General features: G+C 62.2%; 2 protein-coding genes across 2 annotated transcripts; both read left to right on the top strand.

Moving 5' to 3' along the window:
* The first annotated feature begins 3327 nt into the window (after window positions 1-3327).
* On the top strand, window positions 3328-7776 carry C1QL1 (complement C1q like 1). Its single transcript, XM_042836844.1, has 2 exons — window positions 3328-3948; window positions 7296-7776. The coding sequence occupies exons 1-2, from the start codon at window positions 3391-3393 to the stop codon at window positions 7473-7475; spliced, it is 738 nt and encodes a 245-aa protein (XP_042692778.1). The 5' UTR covers window positions 3328-3390; the 3' UTR covers window positions 7476-7776.
* A 1145-nt stretch (window positions 7777-8921) lies between these two features.
* Window positions 8922-15966, top strand: KIF18B (kinesin family member 18B). Its single transcript, XM_042836841.1, is given in 16 exon segments — window positions 8922-9074; window positions 9076-9238; window positions 10259-10416; window positions 10833-10937; window positions 11128-11238; window positions 11951-12148; window positions 12223-12399; window positions 12736-12810; window positions 12961-13049; window positions 13201-13315; window positions 13512-13621; window positions 13740-13933; window positions 14291-14795; window positions 14901-14996; window positions 15107-15192; window positions 15452-15966. Coding segments are annotated over 16 exon segments (2433 nt in total). The 3' UTR covers window positions 15550-15966.
* Window positions 15967-16648: the final 682 nt, after the last annotated feature.

The raw sequence follows: 16648 nt of genomic DNA, 5'->3' as shown, positions 1-16648 counted from the left end.
TGGAGGGATGGATGGATGGATGGATGGGTGGAGGGATGGATGGATGTGCAAATGATATGGGGTTAAATTGATGCATGGATGCATGGGTGGGAGGACATGTGGATGGGTGGCTGTGAAGAATACAATCGTGTGCATGGGTGGATACAGGTCGGGATCGAGGGAGGTGTGCATAAATGGAAGGATGTACAGATGGAGGGAAGGAAGGGAAGGAAGGGAAGGAAGGGAGGAAGGGAGGAAGGGAGGAAGGGAGGAAGGGAGGAAGGGAGGAAGGGAGGAAGGGAGGAAGGGAGGAAGGAAGGAAGGGAGGAGGGGAGGAAGGGAGGAGGGGAGGAAGGGAGGAAGGGAGGAAGGGAGGAAAGGAGGAAGGGAGGGAGGGAGGGAGGCTGTTTGGGTGGATAATGGGTGGGTTTGTGGGTGGATAGGTGCCCCCAGGGCGGTTGGCAGCAGCAGAGGAATCCCCACACAGGAGCCTTTGCAGCCCATTGATTGCACACCACCTTGGTGAGCACACTTCATGCCTGTGTGCACATGTGAGCTCAGCCACGCACACAGGCACATGCAGCCACACAGCCACGTGTGCACAGGCATCTCCACACAAGGGTGCACCTCCACACTTGTGGAGGAGAAACTGAGGCACAGAGCAGCTCTGACCCCATCCCACAGCCCCACCACCGCTGCTCTCTCTCTTCTCCAAATCCCCAATCCTCCCTAACGAGCTCCAAGCCGGCAGCAAGGCCATGGCCAGCCCCGTGCCCCCGCGCCATCCCCGTGCACCACAACATTGATTGTGCCCCACACCACCGCTGCCCCTCCGCGCCCCCCGGCCGCCCACCTCCGCCTCGCTCTGCAGAGCAAACAGCCGCGGGCTCGGCTGCGCATCGATTCTGTGAGAGCTGCTGTTTGCTTAACCTTTGCAGAGAGCGGCAGGCGTGCGGCACGAGGAGATGCTGCCTCTCAGCTTTGTCCTTCCCCATCCTTCAGCTGCTAATGGGCTTTGCTTGCTTGGCTGAGGGGCTGTGGTGGCCCACGAGCAGGGGATGGGGACAGGGATCACCCCGGGGTCTCTTTGTGGACCGCTCGGGATGTTGTCCCCACTCACGTGGTGCTGCACGTGGGGTAATGGGGGTAATGCTCCAGGTGCCTGCACCGTAGGAACGTGGCACTTTGGGGTGGTGGCTGTGCCATAGGATGTGGTTGCTTGGGGTGGTTGCTGTGCTGGTAGGGACATGGTTGTATGAGGTGGTGGCTGTGCCCTGGAGATGCGCTGATTTGGGTTTGTGGCCGTGTCGATAGGGATGAGGTAGTTTGGGGTGGTGGCCATGCCATGGGGATGTGGTAGCCTGGGCTGCTGGCTGTGCCATGGGAACAGGGTGGTTTGGGGCTGTGCCTGTTTTGGGGTAGTAGCCATGGCATGGGACCTGGTGGCCTGTGGTGGTGGCTGTGCCGTGAAGTGGGGTGGTGTCCATGTCAGTAGGGACATTATGGCTGAGAGAGGTGGCCATGTCATGGGGACGCAGTGTCCATGCCGACAGGGACAGGATGATTTGGGATGCTGGCTGTGCTGTGAGGATGTGGTGTTTTGGGGGTGGTGGCTGCGCCGTGGAGATGCAGTGGTTTGGGGTGGTTGCTGCACTATGGGGACGCACTGGTTTGGGGTGGTGAGGTGGCCTGTAGTGGTGGCCCTGTTCTGGGGATAAAGTGACATCGGCACAAGTGTCTGAGCACAGCAGTGTCCCATTATCCCTCGGCATGAGGCGAGTGCTGTGATCCAATCTGGCGGTGTCCAATGGGGCCCCTCCGTGGCACACCACCCCTGTCCCCGTCCCCACGCACAGCCCTGTGCCACCCGTAGGAGCGCTGCGCCAGAGGGTGACTCACGGAGCCCATGGCCTCGCCGAGGCGTATTTTTAGGAGCTCATTAAAAAAGAAAAGGAAAGGAAAAGGAGGGGAGAGGGAGAAAAGGAGCGGGGAAGCGGCGGCGGAGCGCAGTTATCCTTCACGTGGTGACTGCTCGTGGGGACAGCGCAGGGGCGGCAGCCCGACCCCCAAATCTTCTTAAAGCCCCCGAATCCCCCACAGCCAGCGCCACGGCCGCGTGTCCCGGGGCTGTGGTGTCACTCTGATGGGTGTCACCGGTCCCCGCGTCCCCGTTGAGATTCGGCCGCGGCGCCGCGGGCGGCTGTCAGCTCCCATCGCGTCGCAATGCCGGCTGTGACGAGCGGGCGCTCGGCCCCGCAGCCCCCGGTCCTCGGCTGCGGAACGCGGGGTGACACGCGGCGGAGCGCGGCCACCAAAGCCCCGGGCACAGAGCGGGGTGTGCCACAGGGCTTCGTCCCCGCCGTCACCGTCAGTGCCATGTGCGTGGGGGTGGCATTGCTGGGGACGGTGCGCTCAGCCCCGCTGCTACCAGCAGCGACAGCCCGTGTGGGTCACTGCGCGGTGCGTGCGTGGGGCTGGGAGGAGTTGGGGTGATGGGGACGTGCTGGGGACGTGGAGAGATGGTGGCCACGGAGGGGCAGTGCAGCACTGCCGCCCCATGGGCTGCACTGGGGTGCAGATGTGGTCCTGCTCCCCGTCCCCAGCGGTCCCAGCTGGGGCAGTGGGGACACTTTCGGGACAGAGTCCATTGGGGTGTCCTATAGGGTGGGAGCTGTGGGGCACTTTGGGGGTATAGGGTTGACCCTGAGCTTGTGGCTGACATTTGTCCCCTTGGTGTGTGGCTGCACGTCCCCCGTGTGCCACGTGTGTCCCCTTGCTGTCCAACCGTGTGTCTCCGTGTGACATGTGTGTCCCCATGGGGTGTGACCGAAAGTCCCCAGATGTCACAGGGATCCCCTCTGCGGGCCAGCAGGGACACAGGTGACAAACCCAGCGAGCAGTGCCTCTGGCTGAGCCACCCCTGGCCCCGCCGGGGACACAGAGGGGACACGGGGTGGCGGTGCTTCTGACCCCTCGTGCCCCGTGGGTGTCCCCGGAGCTGCACCCCATGGCCGCACCGGCTGGGGGCGTGGCCAGATTGGGGGCGTGGCTCTGCGCTCCCCGGGCGGCGCCGGAGGCGAATCACTGCGCGGAGGGGGCGTGGTCTGTGCGAAGTGGGCGTGACTCCCGACCGAGAGGGCGTGGCCAAGGAGTGCTCGGGTGTGTCTGCACAGGCAGTGGGCGTGGTCACAGGGGGCGTGGGCGTGGCCTGGCGGGGGGGGGCGTGGCCTGGCTCGGAGCGCACCGGAGCTCAGCGGAGCGGATCGGAGCGGAGCGGCACCGCCGATCCCCGAACCCCACCGCCCTGCCCGCCCCCAAACCGGCACCATTCCGGCCCAGCGAGCAGCCCCGGCCGGGCGTCGGCTCAGCCTCGGCCGTAAAACTTTGCTGGCGGCCGCTGCGGGCGTGGTGATGGTGCTGGTGCTGGTGGTGCTGATCCCGGTGCTGGTGAGCTCGGCGGGCACCGACGGCCGCTACGAGATGCTGGGCACCTGCCGCATGCTCTGCGAGCCCTACGGGGGCACCACGCCGGGGGGCGGCCCGATCCCACCGCCCTCCACGCTGGTGCAAGGGCCGCAAGGCAAAGCGGGCAAACCGGGCAAACCGGGACCGCCGGGACCCCCCGGCGAACCGGGCCCGCCGGGCGCTGCGGGCCCGCCGGGGGTGCGGGGCGAAGCGGGCAAACCGGGGCCGCCCGGGCTGCCGGGTTTGGGGGGCACGGGGGCGGTGAGCACGGCCACCTACAGCACGGTGCCGCGCGTCGCCTTCTACGCCGGCCTGAAGAACCCGCACGAGGGCTACGAGATCCTCAAGTTCGATGATGTGGTCACCAACCTGGGCAACAGCTACGATGCCGCCTCGGGGAAGTTCACCTGTGTCATCCCCGGCACTTATTTCTTCACCTACCACGTCCTGATGCGCGGCGGAGACGGCACCAGCATGTGGGCTGACCTCTGCAAGAATGGGCAGGTACGGGATGCAGGGGTCCAGGGAGGTCCTGGGGGGGTCCTGTCCTTCTCCTGCCCATGGGATGCTCATCTTGTGCAGCCCCGGGATGCTCTGTCCTTCTCTTGCCCGTGGGATGTCTGCCCCCATGATGCTCCGTCCTTCCCTCAGTGGCAGTGTTGTGCTCCAGGTCCCTCCCCGAGGTGCCCTGTGTTTCTCCTGCCCGTGAAGTGTGCACCTCAGGATGCTCCATCCTCCTCCCAGCTGTGGAATGTGCACCCCCAGAGAGCTCCATCCCTATTCCAGCCATGAGATGTGCACCCCCAGGCTGCTCTGTCCTTTTTCCAGCCATGGGATGCACACCCCATGTTACTCCGTCCCTCCCTGCCCTTGGGATGCACACCCCTGAGATGCTCCATCCTTCTGCCAGTGCCAATGATGTGCCCCAGGTGCACCCTGTGGTCTCCTATCTCCTCCTGACTGTGGGATGTGCACCCCGGGATGCTCCATCCTTCTCCTGGTAGCAATGATGTGTCCCCATGGGTCCCCTTTCGGTCCCTCTCCTGCCCCAGCGATGTGCCCTGCTGTGCCGTGGGCTGTCTGTGTGCTCCCTGCCGTGTCCCCATGGTGCGTGCCAGCGGCCATGCCCTGGGGACAGCAATGCAGGGACAACATTTGCGGTGGTTTTGGGGACACTGCGGGGCTGTGCAGTGCTGAACCCACATTGAGGGCAGTGTGAGCCCAGCCCGGAACTGGGTCCACTGCTTCTCAGCCCTGTTTGGGGACAGATGTCCCCATCCCCAGCTGCTGTGCACCCATGGGACATCTCCTCCACCCGGTGACAGCCCCTGGGTGACACACAGTGGGGCCGCTGCCCCGGTGCTGAGGCTGCCCCCATCCTCACCACCCGCAGCCCCCACATCTCCACCATCCCCATGGCTGAGGCTACCAGGTGATGTCGCATCCTCACGACACAAACCCTTTGCTGGAGCTGTGGCTGTCGCACTGCAAATGTCACACTGCACCGAGAGGCTCTGAGCTCAGTGGGGTGACATCTCCCCATGGCCTCAACCACAGCTCTGCCCCAGCAGTTGGGTTTGGCCTTTGGCTGTTGTGTTCTCCCTCCCTTCACTCACTGCCCCAGATCCGAGGCATCAGAGATGCTCAGTGCTTGTCCCCGTGGTGCTGCCTCTGAGCGTCACTGCGCAGAACCATTGCACCGAGCATCGCCCCGGCACCTGGATGGGATTTTTCCTTCTTCAAGAGCCCCGTGGGATTTAGAGGGATTTAGGAGCCCAGAACCCAGCTGGGAATGGGGTCGCTGCCCCGGCCCTTTGCCATCCGCATCCCCCCCATGATGTGAGCCACAGCTTTGCCCAGCAGTTGGGTTTGGCGTTCAGCTGTTGGTTTCTGCCTCCCTTGGCTCACAGCCCCACATTCAGGACACTCAGGATGCTCTGTGCTTATCCCCACGGCAACAACTCCGAGACCCCCACGCGGTGCCCATTGCGCCGAGCGTCTCCCCAGCACTAGGATGGTTTTTTTCCTTCCCAAATAACCCCACGCAGTAATTTAGAATCCCAAAACCCAGCTGGGAACGGGGTCGCCGCCCATCCCTTTGCCATCCCCACGCCGCGGGCTCGTGCCGGCACTAACAGCTGCGTTTCCCGAAGCTACAAAGCTCCTGTCAAGAGTAAATAAACCCATTCGGGCGTGCGCCTGCAATACAGCTTAATCATCGTCACGGCCGTCCTCGTCGGGCGCCGGCTTCGCAGCCGTCCCCACGCGCCGGGTGTTAATTGCCAGCACGATATCACAGCTCTAATTGGGGTTTGTGTCGCAGAAATACAGCCCAGAGTGAAGCCGGGGTGGTGGGGTCGCACCGCAGCGGCGATGCCCCAGTGTTTCCCTATGGAGAAGTGTCCATCGCAGCGCCGGCCGCGCCGCTCGAGTTAATGAGAGCCAGGGGAGCTGCTCCTGGTTATTAATTAGCATTAATTATGATTATTTGTATTAGCTTGTTGCTGTTTCGGTGAGCACGGGGTGACAAAATTGTGTTTGGGGGGAAGGTGGCTGGATGTCCTCAGTGTTGTCCCTTGAGGGGACATGGGGGACAGTGGGGGACGGTCCCCAAAGTGTGACCCCACAGAGGGATGTGCCCATGGGGCCACACCTGGGAGAGCCCAGGTGCACCCAAAGGTGATGTGTCGGACCCCAAAGACACGGGGCGCCCTCAGACACCGCTCCATGTCCCTCTGCACTGGGTGGGCACAGAGCTGCAGTGGTCACAGTGGCCAGGACACTGCTGGGGGCAGCTCACAGCCGTAGGGTCAGTGGGGTTGGAGACAGCCCTCCCCAGGTGCCACGTCCCCATTTTGGGCACTTCTTCCCACATCCCTTGGGTGCAGGCACAGCTCCCAGCTGTGGGGTTGCTTCGGTTGACGTCCCCATTTTGGGCTCTTCTCCTTTCCCACGGGCAGCGCCATGGGAAAACTGAAGCACAGAGCTGCTGCGCCCCATCTCTGCATCCCCTCCAGTCCTGGGGACACGGCTGCTGGGACAACGCGGTGGCTCTGCTGCCATGGAGCCATTTATCTTCCCTGGTTAGCCAAGGGCTGGCGGGCGCGCGGTGACGAGGCGGCTCCTTAACGAGGGAAGACGGATGGCAGTCGCTGCAGCGGGGACGGGCGGTGTGCTGGGACATCAGTAGGTTCCAGAGTAAACAGGGGCTGATGGGTGGGATCTGTCACGGCCGTGGGCTGCCTGCAGGTCTGGGGATGCTGCTGCCTCTGCCCCGATGGCTTTCGTGGTAGCAGCACCACGGGGCTGTGGTTGTGTCCGTTCAGCTGCAGGGTTGGGGCTGCTCCCTGCGAGCCGACGGAGAGCCCATTCTTGTCAGTCCTAATTAGGAGCTGCTTCTCCCTGCTGTGCCGCTTTGCATTTCACTTGGGATTTTTTACCTGCCGCCTTGTCACTGTCACTGAGATCCCGCTGCAAGGCTCTGGCTCAGATTTGATTACCCCAATAATTCCCTATCAGCTGCAGCCGCAGTGCCACTTCCCTGGGTGGCCACGAGGCCGTTGGGTACGTGTGGGTTTTTACAGATGTAAGTATCCCTTCCCGCCCCATGCCTGAGCCATAACCCCATGTTCAAGCCTATGGGTCAGGGCAATGCTCAGCAGCACCACAACGGCACCGCTGTCCCCACGCCAGTGCCATCTCTTCCATCCAGGTCCCATCACCCATGGAATGGGTCCAAAGAAGCCTGAATGAAACGGGAAATGGGGCCCCAGGGGGTGGCTGGGTGCGGGGTCACAGCAGGGAAGTGGGGCCATGGATGCAGGTGGGCTAAAGCTGTGTCCCCTGTGCAGGTGCGGGCCAGCGCCATCGCGCAGGATGCGGACCAGAACTACGACTACGCCAGCAACAGCGTCATCCTACACCTGGATGCAGGTGATGAGGTCTTCATCAAGCTGGACGGGGGCAAAGCCCACGGCGGCAACAACAACAAATACAGCACCTTCTCGGGCTTCATCATCTATTCGGACTGAGCCTGGACCCATGGCATCGCCCCATGGCATCGCCCCATGGCATCGCCCCATGGCATTGCTCCACACCCACCCAGCCCCACAGCATCCCCATGTGCAGCCCTATGGCCGGCTGTGGGGCCCAGGATCCCCCTCCCCCATCACCCGCTCACCCCATTGCTGCTAATCGGGGCGGGGGGAGCAGAAGGGCAGTCCCCTGGCTGCGACCCGCTCAGTGCCCGTGCGATGTGGGTCTGTATGGGGTACCTCGTGCCGGGGTTGTGCTGGGGGAGCTGCCTGGCCCCGGGTGACTCCATGGTAAAGCAGAGCTGTGACCTCTCCCCGTGTGCTGTCTTTGTCCCTGTGTCGGGATGTCACCAGGGTTGGGGATGGCGCCTTCTGGCCTCATTGTCCCCCCTCAGCCCGGCCAAGGACACGGGGCACTGTCCCCAGGTGCTGCAGTCCAGGTGGGAGCTGCTGTCATTGTCCCCTCGCTGTCCCTGCAGGGTGACAGTGGGATGGGTCTCCTGGGGAGATCGCGGTGCCCGCTGTGGGGCTGGGCTGTGCAGGACGGGGTGGTGTGGGGAAGCTGCGACATGACGCGGCCCTGTGGCAGAATGTGGCCCCATGGTGGGACGTGGCCCCATGAGAGGAGCTGCCTGCATGGTAGCACACGGTCAGACATGTCCCTGTGATGGGATGTTGGCGCCATGTGAGAACATGAGATACATGACAGAACGTGGTCCCGTGTCAGGACGTGGCCCCCTGGCTGAGGCGGCCCCGTGGAAGGGCTCGGCCCTTCGGGCTTTAGAGGCTGCTCCACCCCCAGCCCCGCCCCCAGCCCCGCGATACGGGACCACAAGTCCCGTGATGCCCCGCGCGGAGGCTGAATGTCACGTGACCCGGATGAGCCAACGGGAGGTAACGGAGCGAACGGCCAATCAGAAAGGCGGGAGGGGCTGCCGGGAGATTTGAACGCGGAGGGCCGGAAGTGGAGGGTGAGTGGGGGGGCGGGGGGCGGTGTGGGGCTGAGGGGAAACAGCCGGGATCCGAGCGGGGGTTTGGGGCCTGCTGGAGGCCGTGGGCCTCGGGTCGCAAACGAAGGCTGTTAGGCCGCGGAGTCGGCACGGCCCGGAGTGGTGCTGTGGGATCTGAGGGGCTGCGGGGCCTCGGGGTGTCGGCACAGACAGCAGGGAGAGAACGTAGGGTCCTTAGCGCGGGTGCTGTAGATCCCGTGGGGTCAACGCCGCGCCCTCTAGGCTCTAAGGGGGGCCGTAGGGGCGGGCGAGGCCTTACAGGGGGCGGCACGGGCGGAGGGGTGGGCGGCGTGGAGCTGTAGGGACAGCGGGTGCCGGCGCTGCGGAGTGCGGGTCGGCGGCCCCCCTTCAGGCTGCGCCCCGAGGCTCACCTGCGCCCCTCACCCCTCTGTGCGCGGATCCCAGGCCGCGTCCCGCCGAGCCCGCCGTCCCCATGGCGATGGGCGCCCCGCCCGAGGACGGCGCCGTGGCCGTAATGGTGCGGGTGCGGCCGGCCGTCCCCAGCGAACGGGATGGGGCCGCGCGGCCCGTGCTGCACGTCGTGGATCAGCACATCCTCGTCTTCGACCCCGAGGAGCCCGGCGGACCCCCCCGGCACCGCGCTGCCCGCCCGCGGCCCCAAACACCGCGGCAAAGACCTCAAGTTCGTCTTCGACCGTGTTTTCGGGGAGGGAGCCACGCAGGAGGAGGTGTTCCTGCACACGACGAGGGAGGTGTTGGATGGAGTCCTCAATGGCTACAATTGCTCCGGTACGGCCCGAGGGGGGCTGTCCCACACACCCTCAGCAGAGCCAGGATGTGGCCTTTGTGCTGCAAGGGACGTCCCCAGGGTGGGAAGGGGTGTCTGTGTCTGCTGCCATCTCAGTCCTTGATTTGTGGCAGCATGGTGGAAAACCCGAAGAAGATGAGAGAGGGAATGGGTCATAAAACAGCAGCACAGGAGCAGGCGGTGCTAAACTGCCATCAGCATTGAGCTGGGGGTTGCAGGTGTGGTCGAGGTGGGGTGTCCCTGGCACAGGGGAGACTGAGAAAATACTGAGAGCTGCTGAGCAGGAGGCCGGGTGAGGTGGATGTGTGCTGCGATCTCTGGGAGCTGCTGTGTTCCTTGTGCATCTCCCAGCCCTGCAGTGCACACAGACCAGGTCTGAACGCTCCTCGCCCCGCGCTGCAGATCCTCGTGCTGCTTGCAGGCTGTCAGCAGCGTGGCGTAACGAGCTGCACGGTGCTGAGCTGGGCGCTGGGGCTGCACGATGCTATTCCTGGCTCTGTCACCGTGCCCACCTGGCAGCATCTCCTGTCTCTGCCTGTGTGAAATAACTCCCAGATCCTCAAATGAGATATTCCCAAAGCCTTGCTAATGGGGAGAAAGGCTAAGGTTCTCTAGATTAGCGTCCTGTTCCAATGCTAATGCTTCAGAGAGGGGGCTGAAGGGTTGGGGAATGTGGATGAATTGCAAGGTCTGGAGAAAATCTCCTTCACTGAGAGATGGAGACCTGGGGGTGCTCAGCTTGTAGGGTGGCTCGAGTGCGGCCTTGAAGCGTCTGAATGGGTGACGGCGTGGGGACTCGTCCTGTCTTTATCCGCTAAATTAGAGATGCTGACAGCTGAAACGAGAGAGAAATTGCACTGGGGGAATTGTGCAGACAGTGCTGAGGGTAATTAACTATTGAACCGCTCTGCGACGGCTGCGAGTGACCCGCTCTGCTGCAGCGTCTGCTGCAGGGCCGTCACGCTGCTGACAGTTTCAAACACCCCTCTCCCTCCTCGCAGTGTTTGCCTACGGTGCGACGGGAGCGGGGAAAACCTACACCATGCTGGGCTCAGAGCAGAGCCCGGGCATTATGTACCTCACCATGGCGGAGCTGTACAGGAGGATTGAGGCCAGGAGGGACGACAAGAGCTGCGAGGTGCTCGTCTCCTACCAGGAGGTATGCGTGTTCCCCATGAGATTTGGGGCTGCTGCTGGCCCCATAGCGCTGCAGTATGCTGGGGATGCCTGCTGTCCCAGCTGGATTCGGGCTCACCAAACTGGTGGGGAACTGGTGCTGCTGGTTCCTCCCATGCAGAGAATGGGAAGTTTTTCTGCCTCACCGAGCTGCTGCGGCGCCTGCAGTCTGCATAGCAATCTGAAAGGGCTGTGCAGGAGGAGCGGCAGCGCAGTGACTTGCAAGTAAAGCCCTCGAGAGCTGTCCTCTGCATTTAGAGCACTGTCAGCCGCTCTGTGTCACGCCTGGGCAGCGCCTTGCAGGGATTGGGGTGGGAAGGACTCATCGGATCAGATTGTGACCCTCGTGCGCAGAGCTGCTCGATGCTGGGGTAACGGGCCGCGTGTTCCCTGCTCCAGGTGTACAACGAGCAGATCCACGACCTGCTGGAACCCAAGGGCCCTTTGGCCATCCGGGAGGATCCAGAGAAAGGAGTTGTGGTCCAGGGGCTCTCCTTCCACCAGGTGGGTGTAAGGGCTGTGCGCAGGCTCAGTGCAATGCTGTCCTAGCAGCAAATGTGACCCTGAGCTGAAGGGAACGCTGCAGGACAGCAGGGTGCCTTACATCCCAGTTGTCATTTCTTAACGTTGGGTTGTTGTGGTGGCTACGCGGGGCACCCAGCCTGCTGATATCCACCCCTCTGCTCGATTCCAGCCCAAATCAGCAGAGCAGCTCCTGGAGATGTTGGCCAATGGCAACAAAAACCGGACCCAGCACCCCACGGACGCCAACGCCACCTCCTCCCGCTCTCATGCGGTCTTCCAGGTGAGGGCTGAACCATAAAACCACAGCATGGTTGGCCTGAAAAGAGCCTTGAAGATCTTAGAACTGCGGAATCACAACAAGTTGGGTTGGAAGGGACCCCCAAGGCCCCCAGCCGCACTGCTGCTGTGGTCTGGGTGCCCCACATCAGCTTGGGCTGCCCAGGGCTCCACCTGTGGCTTTGGGATCTCCAGGGCTTATCTGTCCCATTGTCCCCCTCAGCACAGAGCCGGGATCCCTGCTCTCTTTGTCCTCACTGTGTCGATGCTCTCCCCCACAAACCAGCCACTCGATTTCGATTCCAGCCAGGCCTTCCCTGAATTAGCAGGGCTGTCACGGCTGCGTGGGGAGACTGAGGGCTCTGCCTGCAATTTCTGTGTGAACCTGGTGGCTGTGAGCAGGGGGAGTCCAGGTGTCTGGATGCCTTCCCAGCCGGGTGCATTGCTGGGCGCTGGACTCCTGCCTGCTGCACAGCCGTTAGCAGTGCTGGAATTGTGCCCTCCCTGCTGCTAGCTCTGCCTGCTGGTGAGCCAGGCGTGGGCTGCTGAGGGTGTAGGACTGGGATACGACACGGGAATTGGGCTCAGCTCTGAGAACGCAGCCTGGGTGCTCCTGGTGCTCCCAGGCACTGCGAGCCGATGTCTGGGCGATTCCCCCAGCGCTGGGTTTGTCCATCCTCGTTGGGTTGTGGCCTCACCAGTCTCTGTGCTCGCAGATCTACGTGAAGCAGCAGGACCGTGTTGTCGGCCTTGCTCAGGACCTGCGGGTTGCCAAGATGAGCCTGATTGACCTGGCAGGCTCTGAGCGAGCCTCTGTCACCAACACCAAAGGAGAGCGTCTCCGGGAGGGCGCAAACATCAACCGCTCGCTGCTGGCCCTCATCAACGTCATCAATGCGTTGGCTGATGCAAAGGTAGTGCTGTCCTGTCATGCCCTGCTGAGTGCCAGGGCCCAAAAGCTGAGCAGCCCCTGGCTCTCTCGGTGCAGAGCAAGAAAACCCACATCCCGTACCGGGACAGCAAGCTGACGCGCCTGCTGAAGGACTCCATTGGTGGCAACTGCCGCACCATCATGATTGCTGCTGTCAGCCCCTCCTCCCTGGCCTACGAGGACACCTACAACACTCTCAAGTACGCCAACAGGGCCAAGGAGATCAAGCTGTCGGTGAGGAGCTCATCTTCTGCTGAGGGTTTGGGAGCTGGTGGGAAGGAGTTGAGTTTCACAGCCTGCCCCGGTGTGCGGGGAGGGTCAGTGGGTGCCTCTGTGCTCCAGGTTGGGTGGTCTGTTGGGTTGTGGCATCCAGCCCCTCTGGCCAATTGATGCTGAGGACACTGAATGCACAGTCTGTGCCGAAGCTCCTCATCCCAGCAGGACTGGTGGCAGGGACAGCGGGTCCCCGTGCGTTGCTCGTGCCATCTGCAGCCTCTGCTCCAGCACTGGGAGGGATCTGAGCTCAGCCCCGTTGCTCTTTTGACCTCTTGCCCATCCCTGTCTCTGCAGCTGAAGAGCAACGTGCTCAGCCTCGACTGCCACATCAGTAAATATGCCACAATCTGCGAGCAGCTGAAAACAGAGGTGAGGTGCTCTGTCTTTTAGCTGTGCTTTGATTGATGTGTGCACCTCTGAGCTCCTCTGCGAGTCGTGTCACAGTGCTGCCTGCTGGCAGAGCTCTGGGCTCTGTGGGGCTTCTGAAACAGCTGTGGTGCAAGCGATCCTTCTCTACAGGTGGCAGATCTCCGGGCCAAGCTCCGTGCCTATGAGGATGCTGCCCAGGATGCAGGAAAGCAAATACCAGCACTGCTGCCTTCTCCCAGGTGAGGTTGTGGTGCCAGTGGGGAGGAGAGGCAGAGCTGGGGTGAGCCCTAAAGGAAGCTGGGCTGGGAATCCCAAACATCGTCCTTATTGATCCAACCCAAACGTGGCTGTTTTCCCAATGGATTTCTTTCTCTCTCCTCATTTCTGTAGGATGGAAGAAGCTGTCCCAAAGAGCTGCTCAGTCACGACTGCTTGCAGGGAGAGTGGTGGGGAGCAGCAGGAGCTGGGAACTGGGAAGGATGCTCAGCTGGAAGGAGAGGAGGAGGTGAGAGAAAGAGTGGGAGGGCTGGGGATCAAATGCCCACATGGCACAGAGGACAGGAGCTCAGTCCTGGGGTGCTGGCTTAGTGTGAACTCCTTTTTGCTAGCAAAACCCTTCAGCTTTTAGATAAAGGAGTTTGGAGGATGAGACTCAGCTCCGTTTGGGTCAGATAAGTGATCGCTTTGGGATGTTGTTCCAGGTCCCAGAGGAAATGCCCCCCAGCAGCCCCACCCAGCAGGCAGATCTCCAGCTGGGAATGAAGAAACCGAACCACCTTCCACAATGTTTGTCCCACAGCCACACAGACACGTGAGTCCCTCCTCTGTGCGCCCCCTCCTGCTCAGGTGGCCCAAGCTGACCGATGCTCTGGAAGCGGAGGGGCTGCCCAGACCCATTTATCTGACGCTGTCCTCCCCCTCTGTCCCAGGCTCGTAGCCACTGTTCTGAGTGTTGCCCAGAAGCAATACTCCCTCCTGAAGGCTGCCAACCTCCTCACTCCTGACATGGTCTCTGAATTTGAGGAGCTGCAGCTCTTGGTGCAGCAGGAAGCAGCTGTGAGCCCTGAACCCACAGACACCAGCGGGGCCCCTCCAGCCCTGAGGACACAGCGGGGCTGTGATGGTGAGCAACCAGCGGCTCTGATTCCTTTCTTTTCTGGTCTCATTTAATGGCTTGCTCAGTCTGTAGCTCTACCTCCTCGCCCCCAATGTCACAAATGAACCCAGCATCGAGGCTGAAGGCTCTGCAGGCTCTGTTTTCCAGGGACAGGCTGAGCCCTGCCATAGCACGTTTCCCTTGGAACCACTGCGGTGCTTTTAGGATTTGGGGATTTGCAGTGGCTCTGTCCCTCTGGGTTCGATGTGAGCGTGGTTTGGTGATACCTGCTGGGAAATGACAGCCTTGGGGGCAATGCTGAGGGCTGGAGATGTACGGGAATGCTGCAGACGGTGCCGACTGCGTGTGTTGCTTTTCCTTTAGCGTCAGCCCCGACGCTCAGCCCTGAGCCCGGCGGCCCCATGACGAGGGCTGCCCTACGCCGCCTGCAGCAGCTCACTCCGCTCTCCAGCCCCAAACTGGCAGTGAAGAAGAGGAGGAGATCCGAGATGAGCAACGCTTCCAGATTGGAAACACCACACAGCCTCAACATGCGGGCGAAGCGCCAGCGGAAATCCTCACAGAGCACAGGGGGGGAAGCGGAGGCGCCGCAGAGCCCAAGCCCCCCGTGCCCTAAAGAGCCCCGATCCCCCCAGCTGCCGCCGTGCTGCACCCCCAAAATCTGCCCTCTGACTGTCACCAAAAGGCGTGTGCCCCTGATGACATCAGCAGCCCAGAACTGCTGCACCCCGACTGTGTGCGACCTCAATGTGACTTACAGCCTCTCTGAGGATGTTGCCAAGCCGGGAGCCGTCAGCCTGCCCCTGTTCCCCGGCTGGGAGAATGCCCTGTGTGCCCTAAAGAAGCAGGAGGGCCCCTTTGTGCCCAGGTCGGTGCTGTACCACTTAGATACAAACAGCATCCCAAAGAACCTGCTCCTCCTTTTCCTTCTGGGCCCAGGGCTGGACCCTCTGACCCTTCTTCCTCCCTGCAGAGCCTCCATCCCAGCGTTCTCCATGAAGGGTTCCTCCATCCCGAAGCTGTCCTCCGTCTCCAAAGGGTCTGCGCAGAAGCGAAGGCGAGCAGTGAGGTGAGACGGCAGCCGTTTGCTGCTGTGGGCGCCCCTCTGTGGGGCTGGGACCCCCTTCTTGCCTGCTGACAGCTTGGGGCCATCCCCACGTGTCCCCTTTCCTTTCACAGCGCTGCTTCCCGTTCGCTGGGTGGGATCCAGAGCCGCATCACCTCGAGCAGCAGCCGGCGGCCGGCGCAGCCCCAAAGCATCCCAGGTGAGTCCCACAGGCATTCCTCTGTGTGATGCCCCATCCCTGATGCCTTCACACCTGGGGCAAAATACCTGGTGTCGCTGTGTTGGTGTGTCTGGGGATGGTGGGCCGTGTTTTTTGGGTTTGCTGCCTCCTTCCTGTGGCCGCATCCTTGGGAGGGGTGGTGGGGGTCTGGGGATGGCTGTAAGGATGGGGCTGGCTGAGGGTTTTGTAGGTTTTGCCTCTTCATCTCCTTCATCCCTTTCTCTTGTTTCTCCCTCAGAGCGTCCTCCCCCCATGCTCACCTGGAAGGGGCAGAATGGCCCCAGAGAGCTGGCAGCACGTGATGGTGCCCCACAGCCCCCACCTCAAAAGCCGTGAAGCCACTCTGCTGATGTCCCTCACATCCAGGACTCCTCACACAGCCCCAAATGCAGCTGCCACACCTGTTCCTCACACCCAGGGAGGTAGAAGGGCCACCCACCCAAACGTTGCCCTGCTGTCCCCTGGCTGCTGTCCCTGCTCCCTCCTGCCCCCTCCCCCTGCACAGCCCCACGTTTTCTGTAGCAGATGGATCGCTGCTGTTCCCTCTCAGCCCCTCTCGGGGTGTCGAATGCTGACAGATGGGCGATGCTAAGCACTGCCACGCGCTTTTAATAAATCTTACAGCTTCAACCCAAAGGAATGAGGGGAGAGGTGGGGCTGTTTCTCCCCCGTTCAGCCTCAGAGCGGTGCTGGGCTGCCAGCAGGGCTGGGTTCCCATTGTCCCTTTGGGGCTTCAGAGTATTTCTTCCTCTGCTGCAGGGTCTCTGGGGGTCCTTGGGGCCACCAGCAGAGGTGATGGCTTTGCACTGAGGTCCCAAAAGCTGCATGGCTGCCTTCGCCCCACAGCCCCTGGTATGTTCTGGCCCCGTTGTCCCATGCACCGCTCCCCACAGGGACTGGGGTCACTGCTCTCTGCCCTACTTTGCTCTCCCCTCTGTCTTCTCTCAGGCTGGAAGCTTCCAATTAAAGCTTCTGTATTCGTTTGCCTCATTAAGGAGGGGGGGCTGGCTCTGTGTCCCCGCAGTGACAGCTCTCTGCTTTGATCCCATTGCGTGGGAGCGGGGAGAAAATAAATCCTGGGGGGATCACAGTGGGGGCACCCTCTGCCCCATCCCTCCACGTGGATTTGGGGAGGGGAAAGGAGGGGGATCCCAAAGGGCCGCCACTGAGTGCAGCAGCAGAGCTGTCCCTGCCCCACTTGGGCTCTCAGCACACAGGGGAGGTGCTTTTGTGGCTGTCGAACCAAACCGGGGGCTGGAGCAGGATGCTTGATGCAGAGCTGGGAATGGTGGGGGGGCGTAAAGGGGCCCCTGGCGTCCCGCCCCGTCGCTCTGGGCTGGCGTCCGCTGGGGCCCGGCGTTGTCCCCATCCCGGTTGAGTTTTCCCAGCTGCCGGCTGCCACCTAGCTGTCACCTGCGGGCTTTGTCCCCCATCC

The sequence above is a fragment of the Centrocercus urophasianus genome, unplaced genomic scaffold (genome assembly GCF_019232065.1).
Source record: "Centrocercus urophasianus isolate 14NV4802_14NV808 unplaced genomic scaffold, USGS_Curo_1.0 seq_64, whole genome shotgun sequence".
NCBI lineage: Eukaryota > Metazoa > Chordata > Aves > Galliformes > Phasianidae > Centrocercus > Centrocercus urophasianus.
Note: the sequence above shows the minus strand (reverse complement) of the source record. Positions and strands in the feature narration are given on the sequence as shown.